Source organism: Hippopotamus amphibius, chromosome 7 (assembly GCF_030028045.1).
Source record: "Hippopotamus amphibius kiboko isolate mHipAmp2 chromosome 7, mHipAmp2.hap2, whole genome shotgun sequence".
Classification (NCBI taxonomy): domain Eukaryota; kingdom Metazoa; phylum Chordata; class Mammalia; order Artiodactyla; family Hippopotamidae; genus Hippopotamus; species Hippopotamus amphibius.
In genome coordinates this window covers 89946126-89959300 of record NC_080192.1, presented here as the reverse complement: position 1 = coordinate 89959300, position 13175 = coordinate 89946126, and the positions used below count along the sequence as shown (strand labels likewise).

General features: G+C 37.8%; 1 protein-coding gene across 4 annotated transcripts in view; it reads left to right on the top strand.

Annotated features, from left to right (window-relative positions):
* The window catches only part of GMCL1 (germ cell-less 1, spermatogenesis associated), a 49414-nt gene extending 40827 nt beyond the window's left edge, over nt 1-8587 (top strand). For 3 of the 4 annotated variants that reach the window (XM_057742249.1, XM_057742252.1, XM_057742253.1), the window contains 2 exons: nt 253-340; nt 6461-8587. In XM_057742249.1, the coding sequence (XP_057598232.1) occupies nt 253-340; nt 6461-6589 (217 nt within the window). In that variant the 3' untranslated portion in view covers nt 6590-8587. The remainder of the gene's footprint in view (nt 1-252; nt 341-6460) is intronic. The other variant, XM_057742251.1, reaches the window with a different exon arrangement.
* The last annotated feature ends 4588 nt before the right edge of the window (nt 8588-13175 follow it).

Below are 13175 nucleotides of genomic sequence, written 5' to 3'. Positions count from 1 at the left end.
TTATAAATTATTTTTATATCTCAGCTATATATAATAGCACAAGCTTGTAAATCTAAACAGAATTAGTTTATAGTTTGAAAAGACTTTTAAAAGTCATCAAATAAAAGAGACTTACAGAGAATAAGTCAGTAAATAAAAATAAAAGACTTACATAGCATATGGAAGAAAAAAGTAAATATTAAATTAAGGGAGGGCTCATAAATTAATTGGCACTTTAAAAAATCATTTGTTTTGTGTGTGTGTTTATTGTAGATTACGTTTGGCCTCTTTTGATAGCAGTGGAAAACTAATATGTAGTAGAACAACTGGCTATCAGATACTTACACTTGAAAAGGATCAGGTATGTTTGATTACTTTTCTGTTAATTTTTTCATTATAGCATTTGTCTTTTGACTCTTTTGAAAATGCTTAAGCAGATTTAATATTGGATTTAAAGGTTGGTTTGAGAGTTTTTTGAAGGCGAGGATGGAAGTACCATGTTCACTTCTGTATAATTCATTCCGTTCTACCAGAAGTGTAACTAAGACAAAAAAAAAAAAAAAAGGCAGAAAGAAAACAGAATTTGATATGAGGGGCAGGGAAAGCTGCCAACAGGGAAATATTCATCCTGAACATGATCCTCAAAAAGTTATGAATCTTACTTGTTTTCTTCATTGTGTGCATGAGTGCATGTATTTCCACATTAGTAACAGATAGATAGGCAGTGGGAAGTTGTTGTATAACAAACAGAGTCCAACTCAAGGATGGAAGATGCCTTAGAGGACTGGGGCGGGGAGGGTGGAGGGGACTCGAGGGGGGGGAGTCAAGGAAGGGAGGGAATACGGGGATATGTGTATAAAAACAGATGATTGAACTTGGTGTACCCCCAAAAAAATAAAAAAATAAAAAAAAGACAATCCAGTATATCGCCATAGTTCCTAGCTATCGAGAGAACATTATCCTCTAGCACAGCAGGCTTCTAAAATGAATGTTCCCAAAATTATCTCTAAAGCCATTTGTTTCTTCACAAATCACATGAATGTAGAAATTTCAAAATGTCATGATGAAAAAGTAAACCAGTTTCAAAAAGTGAAAGCTGTTAAAAATCAAGGAAGCTTATTTCTTTCTAGTAAAGCTAACCACCATTCCAATGGACATACTATTTTAATAAAGGATTCAGAGCCTATAGTTCACATAAATTATTAGAAGTTAGTTTTCCTCAGACTGAAGAGACTCTCATAGAACATCAAAATTTAGCACTGCAAGGAACCTTGGAAGTAATAGTTCTGACCTCATCTACCCTGTATGAGAACTCCTTTAACAGCTGTCTTACGGAGGGTCCTCAACCATTGTTGGAACTCTTAGTGACAGAGAGCTGACTCTGTTGCATGGTAGGTAGTAAGTGAGAAGGTAGATATATAAGAAAGTTCAAATCTGCCCCCGTTGGAATTCTCTGTTGGTCTCTCTCACACCCTCTGGAGCTGCACAGACAATGTTTGTCTTTACCTTCAACCTGGAACTTCATTAAAAAACATTGTCATGGCTCAAACCAGCCAGAGACTTAATTAAAAAGCACCAGGCCAAGATAGTAGTTGTATTCCTTGGTTTGTTCATTCAGCAAAATTTGTGTCCCTACTATATGCTAGGTTCTGTGCTAGGAGTGGAGGAAATAAAGAGGAGCTTGTGTTATCTAGCTAAGTAGCGTGAGAGATACGGGCTCAAAGAGTGTGTAGCATTGAGGGAGACATCTCTAACCTTTCCTATGGGGTTGGGGACAGGTGCATTTATTGGGGAAGTGGGGGAGGGACAGCTCAGGGAAAACCTCTTCTGGATAAGTTGAAAAGTGAATGGATAGGGACTTCCGTGGTGGCATAGTGGATAAGACTCCACACTCCCAATGTAGGGAGCCCAAGTTCAATCCCTGGTCAGGGAACTAGATCCCAATGCATGCCTCAGCTAAGAGTTTGCATGCCACAACTAAGGAACTGGCGAGCCACAACTAAAAGAGCCTGTAAGCTGCAACTCAGGAGCTTGTCTGCCGCAACTAATACCCAGTGCAACCAAATAAATAAATAAATTTTTTTTTTTTTAAAAAGTGACTGGATACCTGAACCAATCCTCAGATGGTGAGTAAGATAGAGGCAAGGGAGCACATGGGTCATTCAAGGAACTGAGAGGTTTGGAAGAGGAGGAGTTTGGTAGGAATAGAGCCAGGGCGTGATGGGCTGTGAATGGAGTTTGGACTTTTTCCTGAGATCTGTTAGAGAGCTATGGAAGGATTTTAGTTGAGGGGTTGCATGTGTGTGTTTTAGATATACCATAATTTAAATAATGCTATTTTGGATAAAGTTGATTTTGTTGTTGTTGTTTTTTTCACTATTATACAAAAATGTACATGTGTCTTTATACATTTTTCTGACTTTTTTAAACAATGAATTCCAAGAAGTGGAATTCTTGTCAAATAAATGGTATATATATTTTCTAATGGTCAAATTGCCCTCCAGAAATAGTCAATTTACACTCCCTCCAGTAGTATCAGAGAGCATAGGCAACATAGTGTATTATTATTCTTTCTAATCCTTCTGCCAATATAATAAATGGAAACAAATCATTTGTTTTAGTTTTCATTTGTTTGGTTTCTGATATAGTTGGGTTTTTATATACTTATTGGACATGTGTAAATTGACAGTTTATGTTGTTTCTGGGGTTTTGTTTTTTTTTTGCAAGTATGTTTTTTTTTTTTTAATTGAGATGTTTTCTTGTTAATTTTAACCCCTTTTATATATTAAGAATAATAACATTTGTGATATGCTATACTTTTTCCATTTTTGTAATTTGTCTTTCAACCTTCATTAAACAATCTATCAGTCTCTTCCTTTAATGAGTTCTTATTTTGATGTGATATTTAGGCCTTCTAACTGAGATTATATAAATAGTCATCTGGGGTTTTTTCCTACTCTTTTTATTTTTTCTTTGGAGTATTTTGATACATCTAAAGTGTATCCGATGTGTCAATGTATTTGAAATGCCATTTTTATCATATACTAAGTCCTTTTATACTTGGTTTCGTTTCTGAAATTTCTGTTTTACTGATTTTATTGTGGAGACAATTATGGTTTGTTTTAATTAGACTCACTGTAAAAAGAATCTTAATACCAGTAATGCAAATTCACCTTCATTCTCTTTTCAAAAATCCCTGGGTTCTTTGTGCATGATTGTTCTCCTGCATAGGATATAGAAGCATTTTGTCAAGTTTCCTCTCAAAAAGTCCTATGAGGCTTTTGCTATATATTGTTAAATATAATTTGTGAGAAATTGATATCTTCCCTCTGGAATATGGTATTTTCTGCATTCAATCAGGTCTTCTCTTAACGTCTCTAAAATTTAGTTTTCCCCCGTATTTTTCTTAATGTGTTTCCTGGAAGTATAATGCTAGGTATTTTATATTTTAATTACTAATATGAAATGAATCTTTTCTAAATAGTTTTTGATGATATATAGGAAAGCTAGAGGCTTTTATATATTTATTTTAAAACTATCCCTCTTATAGAACTATGCTAACTAGATTTACATTATAGAAGGATCTCTCAGAAATGTGGAAGAAGGATTAGAGACATGATAGTGGTAGGAAGGCAATTTAGAAGCTATTGCTGTAATCCAGATCAGAAATGATGAGAACCTTATGGAAGGTAGCAGTGAGGATGAAGAAATGTTGATGGCTCCTAGAAATAAAGGGGTGCAAGTGATAGAATTTGGTGCTTAAGTGTGTGTGAGGGTGAGGAAAAAGGAGTCAAAGATAGTACATGGTTTTCTGACTAGGGCAACTTGATTATAGTGGTGATTTTTCCTGATATTTGAATTATCGTAAGGAAAATGAACATGAAGAGATGATGAACTCAGTGTAAAGCATATTTAATTTGAGGGTGTTGAGGTGAAGATGTGATAGACCAGTGGATAAACAGGTCTAGAGTTTACAGGCAATGCCTGGGCTAGAAATAATGACTGGATGAGATAACCTGCAGGAAAATATATCGAGAATATGATAGGATGGAAACCTAGGGAACACTGGTGTTTAAGGGGTGGGCAAAAAAAGTAACCTGGTGAGACATTTAAGAGCCTAGATGGGAAATCAAAGCCAATTGCAAGAGTGAAAGTATAAATGGCACAGAAAGAAAAGGAAAGAATAGGTAGTACTCAGTAGCTGATGATTTGAATTTGAGCTGCTGTATGTCTAAGTGAAGGTTTCTAGTAGGGAGTTAGACATGGATCCTGGAATTTAGACCTATAAATAGGATGTAGGGAAGTAATAGCGCTATAGTACAGATAAGTAGCATGAGTCTCAGAGAAGCAAGGAAACATGAAAACCTAGAAAGACACCAACACTCTGTCTGATGCTGTGATGTGTGGACTTCACTGCTTCTACTGCACAGTGGAAGAACGAAAATGGAGCCTTTCTATAAAGGTGCTTCAGTGCAAATATAGGTATAAATTGAGCCCTCAGGTGGAGTTAAGGGTTTGATGAAGCTAGAATTAAATCTGTCTAGTTTGGGGAGGGGAAATGGAGATTGATACAGTTCAATATTCAGAAATTGGTATGTCCATTCAGCCCCCAAGTGATGTCCCTATGGATCCCTTCTGTTCCCAGAGTTGGCCCTTTGATTTACTCTCCCTCACCAACCTTAACTATATTCAGATACCAGAATACTAATCTTCCTTGGAGTCTTTGGTTGTAGTAGACAATCTTGCTTTTCTCATCAGATACATATCGTCAAAGCATATGTCCTCAACAAACTTAGGAAATGTGCCTTCACTCAGGTAATTGCTACAAATGTTGACTAGTCCAGGGTGACTCAAAGCATCTAAAGATCAACTATATTCTGACATAATTGCTGTCTGCTAATCCTGTTAGCACCATCAGCCCAGGTGATTGCCTCACCTGACCTATCATTGTATCCATTTTGTTCGCGAACTTTACAAAACAAAAACAAAACACCACTTTGCCTGTTTTGGAGAACACAGAGAGAGGGAGAGAGAGTGTGTGTGTGTGTGTGTGTGTGTGTGTGTGTGTGTGTGTGTTTGGGTCACATTTCTATTCCCTACCTTCTTTATCTAAATTTATCTTGCTGCTCCCCCAACACAGAAGCTGTGTCCAGTTGAGCCTTTGTCAGTCACTCAAATGTTCCAGTTTTAGTCCCTCTTCACTGCAGGAACACATGCTTCTGTAAAAAATTTAAAATTCTAGATTTAAACAGTATTCTAAAAGAATATTCTCCAAAATGTATAAAGGTGAAACTAAAGCATATTATTTCAGAGAATGTATCCAAGTATTTAAAAAAGTAGGAGTTCTCATTTCAGTGCTACTGCTTATACTCTGAGGGTTTATTCTGTTCACCAAATACTGCTGTTTGTAAAGGGTTCCAGAGATCTGTAGCATGAGTGAGTGGTGGTTCCATTTGCAGCTCTCAGGTGTAGTATCAGCTCCTGTCTGTCTGAAATTCCAACTCATGATCATGTGTATTAATGTAACTGAACCTGAAATTGATTTTACATGATAATATATTTTAGGTTCCAAGAGACAAATAACATGTTTGCATTAGAGACAAGGGGAAATCTTAGACAAGAGTGGGAACCATAAATATCAAAACAAAAACAAACAAAAAAAAGAGTGGCAACCATGCTTATTGGTGTTAATAATGACTCCCCACCATCATCCCAAGTATTTGGTATACATAAAGACCATCCGACATTGAAGCCAAGTGAGAAGTCTGTGTATTTCTGGACTGTGTCTGTTCATAAAATATGTAGGTACTTGGGACTTCCTAGGTGGTGCAGTGGTTAAGAATCCCCCTGCCAATGCAGGGGACACGGGTTTGATCCCTTCCCCAGGAAGATCCCACATGCTGCAGAGCAACTAAACCCATGCACCACAACTGTTGCGCCCATTTGCCACAGCTACTGAAGCCCACGTGCCTAGAGCCCGAGCTCCGCAACAAGAGAGGCCACCACAACGAGGAGCCTGCTTTCAGCAACTGGAGAAAGCCCGTATGCAGCAACGAAGACTCAACACAGCCAAATAAATAAATAAATAAATTTATTTTAAAAAATATGTAGGTACTTGATAGAAATTTTTCAGTAATGAAAATAACTACCATTATTGATTACTTAATATATAGCTGGCTTTGTGAAGCCCTCTGTGTGCATTGTCTCATTTAATCCTCAGTGTAATTCAGTGAGATAAGTACTCTTGTCCCCTTTTATAGTGAGGAAGCTGTGGTTGATAAGGTCAGTGACTTGCCCAGGGTCACACACAGCTAGTGGGTGGGAGTTTTGAGATTTGAGCAGTGACTCTCTGACTCCAGATGCAAAAAAAAACTTTGAACCTCCTTACTAACCTTCAGTTTATTCAATTCAACAGTTTGGTTCTCTGTTTTATTTTTAATAATATTACTATTATCATTAAAGCAACAAATTTGTTTTATAGGAACAAGTAGTGATGAATTTGGACAGCAGGCTTCTGATCTTCCCTTTGTATATCTGCTGTAACTTCCTATATATATCACCGGAAAAAAGAACTGAAAATAATCATCATCCAGAAAATCCAGAAAACTGAGGATCTCATCAGTTGGAAACAGTAGCACTTTGTAAACTTTTTTGGCCAGCTTTAATTTAATGGCCCTGCAGATATTCACATCTAAGGTGACTAACAGTGACAAAGGCCTTATGAACTGTACAGATAATACAGAAGACTATTCTTGTCCTCATTACATTTCTATGCATATATGGAAAAACATTTTAAAGCCAAGAAAATATCTGTCCGACCATTTGTTATAAAGATGTCGACCCATGCTTTTTAATTCAGCATCAGTAGAAAATTGCTGTAGGTAAATTTCACATTTCTCTGCAACCAATTTTTAGCTTGAACTTTGATCCTACCTGATGTTAGTGAACCTCAATTATCCGTCTGTAAGTTTTGTTTTTATTTGGCTAAAACAATGCTAAAGGAATAATTTGAATGGCCAATTATAAATGCTCTTTCATTTGGTGTGTTTAAAGCTGTCCTTTAATTTTTTCAACTGCTCTTTATGATTCCTCCTCCTAGTCGAGTATTCTTCTAATCTATATGTTTTTAATTGTTAAATATTTTTTTCATGGTTTTGAAGAATAAGCTGAGGAACTTTTTAACTTAAGCATTTTCATGCTATTTTATTTTGCCTTTTATTGATATTTAGCTTTCCTAGGATTTTAACAACAGAAAAATCAGATTCAGACTTTCAAATGAACTTGGATAGGGGAGAAAAATCAGTTTGATTCTGAGGATATTCCTTTGCCTTACATGGTCTTTTCTTTGACATTCTGTACAACTTTATTATTAGGTCACAGATTATTTATGTACCACATATTACACTTTAAACGTTTTCATATTCTGTGATCTTTAGAATTATTTATGTTCAGTTTTTGGTTAGGAATCCTATTTCCTACTTAAGCTCAGGACTTTATAACCTCTGAATTGAGTGCCTTTGAGTTACACATGCTATTAGAAATCTCATAGTAAATGTAAATAAGGTCGGAGGATATCATATAGAAGCTGATAATAAAGCATTAATGTACAAATAGAACTTATTTTTGTCAAAAATGAGATGTACATTTGTCATAATTTATGTATGTTGGCTTCTTGTGTTTACTGCTGTTTTGAAAATAGCCATGCTCATCGTCTTTCCAGTCACAGTGAGTACTTTTTGTGGTTAAGGTATATTTTTAGTATGTTTTAAGAAAAATGGGAATTACTTTTGTGTATCTGTACAAATAATAAATACCCATTTGGAAGAAGATTAAATAAGCTATTATATAAAATGAATCAGGAAAAGAAAAAAAAAACTTAGTTGAAACCAGAATTTTTTTTCCAAGTTAGATTTTTTCCAATTAGATTTAACTTTTAGAATTTATTGCTAGTTTTTCTTCCCTAGTGATATGTCCATAGATTCATAAATCACTTTTCTCCTTTCAAAATTCATCCTCATGGTGAATTTAAAGGAAGCTTTTAAATGCCTTCCCTAGCTCCACCCCTAGAACTGTAGTTTAAATGTTTTTAATAGAATAATTTGGCTGTATCAAGAGGCTATGTTTCTTGTTTTTGTATTTGGCTATAATTATACCTCTTTCATGAGATGCTTTTGTTTTTTTCCTATCTTATTGTAACATCAGAGGTTCCTTACCCTTACATATTAAAAAATATAAATACCAAACTTGAATTATTTGAATAATTGAATTTTTGCAAATCTTGGGAGTAAAGATAAAGTTTGAGTATATTAGTGAGTAAAATTATTTCATTTCACTTATATGAATTAATCAGATTGGAATTGCATATGATTCCTGTCCATTGTTTGTTTCCTGGCCAGATTGCTTATGTCATTCACAGGCAAAATAATTATTTCTTCAGTCACAAGTAGGTTATGTTCTCATTGGAGAAACTGGTCATTGTCAGCTAGTACTTCACATTGATAGTAAATATTTACTTTTGTTTTGTTACCAAATACTTTAATGTTTGCATACCTTTCATTTTTTAATTGGAATATTTTCAATAAATATTAAAAGTGTCAGCTGAAGTATATACACTATTATATATGAAGGTGTTTGTGTTTGTCAGCTTTTGCCTTATAACCTTTGCCAAGTCTTTTTTAAGCTGCAAGGGCTAGAAAACAATATTTATCCAACTAGTAATTATTTTTACTTGGCTATCAATAAAGAAGAGGTCCTTAAGAGCAAATGTTCTAGAGTTCCATGCTAAATTATTAAAGAGAGATATGAGTGTACTTTCCTTTTTTCTTTAAATAAATTTGGCTTGAAACTTAGCAAGGAAGGCAAAATTAAATGAACGTGGTTAGCTTTTTTACCAAGTGTTTAGCAGCCAACATTTTATTGCATTTCTAGTCTTTAAATAGGATTCATTGCCATCATTAATGAGCAGATTTCAACATCAAATGCAAAAATAGGGTTGCCAAGAGTCACTATGGCTATCTAAATTTAATTAAAATTAAATAAAATTTATTAAAATTTACTTCCTCAGTCACACTAGACACATTGTAAGTGCTTAGTTAACCACATGTAACGAGTGGCTACTGTACTAGTGCAGATGCACAATATTTCCATCATTGCAGAAACTTCTGTGGAACAAAGATGTTCTAGAATATTAGACTGTTAACGCTGAAACTGTCAGGAGTTATATTCCCTTAAAGATGAACCCACGTAAAGAATAGAAAAGATAATAGAGCCAGGGGTGCAAATGGTAGATAACTTGTCAATCACCTAGAATGATGTGTTAAATCATAATTTTAAGCAATGTGGACCTAAATCACTTGACTACGTTAACAAACAAAAGTGGGCTTCCCTGGTGGCGCAGTGGTTAAGAATCTGCATGCCAGTGCAGGGGACACGGGTTCGAGCCCTGTCCCAGGAAGATCCCACATGCCGTGGAGCAACTAAGCCCATGCGCCACAACTACTGAGCCTTCGCTGTCGAGCCCGTGAGCCACAACTACTGAGCCCATGACCCCCAACTACTGAAGCCCACGCACCTAGAGCCCGTGCTCCAGAAGAAGAGAAGCTACTGCACTGAGAAGCCTCCACACCACAACGAAGAGTAGCCCCCATCACCACAACTACAGAAAGCCTGTGCAGCAGCAACAACACAGCTAATAAATGTTTTTTTTTAAAGTCATATTACAGTTTCCTCCCAACCACAGAGTCTGCAATTCTTCCCAAAGTCCACATTACAGGGATACAAAAGCAAAAACTCTCAAACATCATCAATCACTGTTAACTAGTGGTCAGACTACATCTAATTAGGGGGGAGATTACTGACTCAACAACCATTTGTAATGATAAAGTAGGATACTTTTGTAAAGACTGGTGATTTTATATAAAATAGGACTAGAAGAGGTAAAACAAAGTTTAACCAATGTTAAAGATAGTATATTTGCAGGAATCACAGATGGTTAATGTTGATTCTTATGTAAAGTACATACATACTTTACAGTTTGCCTTTATTGAAAAACTGCTGTCTGGTTGAGGAGGGAACTTATAAGCAAGTGTGATCACAAGTGTTGACAGTACCCCATTCAAAACCCATTAAAATGGCCATTAGAATGAGAGAACCTCAAACCATGTATTGAAAACAGGACTTTTCTTCCAGATACAGTGCTGGATAATCTACATTATGAAAGAGGGCAACTTGATCAGTAAATAATACAGTTTCTATCTAGCAGAATACAGTTTCTATCTCACATCTTAAAGGGGGAGGAGCCACTTAGAGACACACCACTTCTTTTCCTGCCTATGCTTAATCTCAGGGCTGTCCCTTTAGGAAACTTACTCCTTTGGTTTTTCTTTCTCTTCTGTACTTCTTTTTTCTCTATATACTGATTCACTCACACCAATATTTTAAACGTGCTTAAGTTTCTCCCATCTTCGAAAAACCTTGCACATTTACCTCCACCCACTGCCATATTTTGCCCTGCGTAAGCCAAACTTCTCAAGAGGGTTACGACAGGAATTCCCTGGCAGTCCAGGGGTTAAGACTGCACTTTCACTGCCTTTCATTGCCATGGACCCAGGTTCGATCCCTTGTGGGGGAACTAAGATCCCACAAGTTGTACAGTGCAGCCAAAAAAAAAAAAAAAAAAATGGTTTATGCAAGTTCTCTCTCCACTGCAAAAGCCAGTCACAACCCAACTCCACTATTTGTTGCTAAATCCTTTATGTTAGATATGGTTTGGTTTTTTTCTTCTCATTCCTTTTAACATTTAAAATTAATCGCTTTGTTCTCCTTAAAACAGCAGCCTTCTCTTAAAACCTCCCTGACCTCCCACTCAATGGGTTTTCCTTCTGTTCCTCTGGCTACCCCTTAAGTCTCCTTTTGGGGTTCTTCCTCTAGCTGTCTCCAGGCCCTTTTCTTTCAGCCTCCCCTGTGTGGTTTCATGCACTCTCGTGGCTTCAAATGAACATCTGTATTTTTTTTTTTTTTTGCACATGCAGGCTTTTTTTTTGGCCACACGTCATGCCAAATCTTAGTTCCCTGACCAGGGATTGCAGCCGTGCCCCCTGCTGTGGAAGTGCGGATTCTTAACCATTGGACCACCAGGGAAGTCCCTGAACATCTGTATTCTGATGATTCCTCTTTTGGGAACCAAAAAATCAGCCTAGATCTCTCTTCCAAGCTCCAGATACACATCTAGTTGGCATCTCCTTTGGATGTTCAGAATGGCACCTCAAATTAGTATGTCTAAGATCTGAACATATGGTCTTTACCCCAAACTTACATTATATGCCTTGCCTTAGCAAATGATGCTACCATCTACCCAGTTTCACAAACCAGAAAACCTGGATGTCATTCTTGAATCTTCAAATTCTCTCATCCTCTGCATCCAAAAACCAAGTTTTTCCAGTTTTACCAACTACTTCAGTGACTTTCCACCTTACCTACTGATTCCACTCTAGTACAGGCCACTGGAGTTTGCAGTCTAGATTACTGTACCATCCTCCCTAGGTGTTTTCCGCCTCTAGTCATGTCTCCGTGTTATCCAAAGTGTTCTCTGAATAAACTCAAATGTGATTCCCTACCGACCTCAAAGCCCTTCAAAGTCTCTCTATTGCTTTTGCCCCAGCAAGATAACTCTACCATAGCTTACAAGGCTTCTAGCCTTAGCATTTTCACTCCTTGCTCCCTAGGTGGCTGCCATACTTCTTTTCTTTAGTTCTCTACTTTTAGCCTGGCACATGCAGTCTCCTCTGCCCAGACAAGCTCTTCCTTCTGTCTATAACACAAGTCACCCCACTTGAACTGGCTAATTACTTATCCCTAAGGTCCCATTTGAACATCATTTCCTCCTGAAAACTTTCTGGAGAACCCTTCGCCTCAAACCAGTTAGGTACCCAGTTTGTGCGCTCTCATAATATCTTGTTCTGCCCCTTTCAATGCATCTTTTTTTTTCAATGAATTTATTTATTGGCTGCATTGGGTCTTTGTTGCTGTGCACAGGCTTTCTCTAACTGTGGTGAGCAGGGGATATGGTTGCGATGGCGTCTCATGTTTCAGAACACCAGCTCTAGGTGCACAGGTTTAGTTGCTGCGCGGCATGTGGGATCTTCCCGGCCCAGGGATCGAATCCGTGTCCCCTGCATTGGCAGGTGGATTCTTAACCACTGTGCCAACAAGGAAGTTCCCCTCTCAAAGAATGTTGACACTGTTTTCTTGTTTGTAATCTTCACTGGACTGAAAGTTACTCAAGAGCAGACTTGCTTTTTCATTGATTAATCCTCTGGCAGGTAGGTGTGCAATAAATATTTGTGTGAATAATTGTATTAATCATGCCTTTTTAATTTCTTTTTCTGATGTTTTGACATCTGCGGCCTTGCTGAGACTGCCCTTCCCAGGACTAGCTAATTCCTAGTGATAGCAAATGACTCCCTTTCTGAATGTGCCTTTCATATGCAAACCAGCCAGTGGAAAGCTCTCAGTCTCCAACCACCTCCTTTATCAAGCTCACATGCCAAGGCATTTTTCCTCTGCCATAATGACCCCAGGGCCAGGTAACAGCTCTGGACAGCCCCTAAATCCCAAGGCCCGCTGAAATTATTCAAACTAGTCAGTCTTAAACCTGCTTAGCCTGCTTCCCAGCCTCTGCTCTTCCCTCCCACAAAACTCTATAAAAACTCTATAAAAGCTCTCAGCCATGCTTCGCTTTCCCCTTTCTCCCTCTGCCTCCTGACCCACCCTAGGGCTTCCCCGTGTCGACTTAAAACTACTTGCGCATGCTATGTTTAGAATTGGTTTGATATGAAATATTTTACGCATGTGGACAAGACAGTCGGGGAAAAAAAATGGGGGGGGAGGGATGAGAACTGCGTTAGGGTGGTTTATATACGGCTTTTTCCAGACATTTCTATAATCACATCAGGCAACACATTTTAAGGCCCACCGTGGACACAGAAGATGGGGAAGCCACCTCGATAGGGGGGTTAGAAGAGCAGACATGACAGCTCTGGCCTCTGCGGAATCGCTGGGCTCCGAAGAGGTGGCATCGGGGCGGGGCCGCGTGATTCTGGGCAAGCTCAGCACCGCCTCCTTTCTTTAGAAGCCGGAACCCTGGCGAGTTGTTTCGACGCTTTCCAGTCGGCTGTGAGAGCACTTCCCCGCTCTCC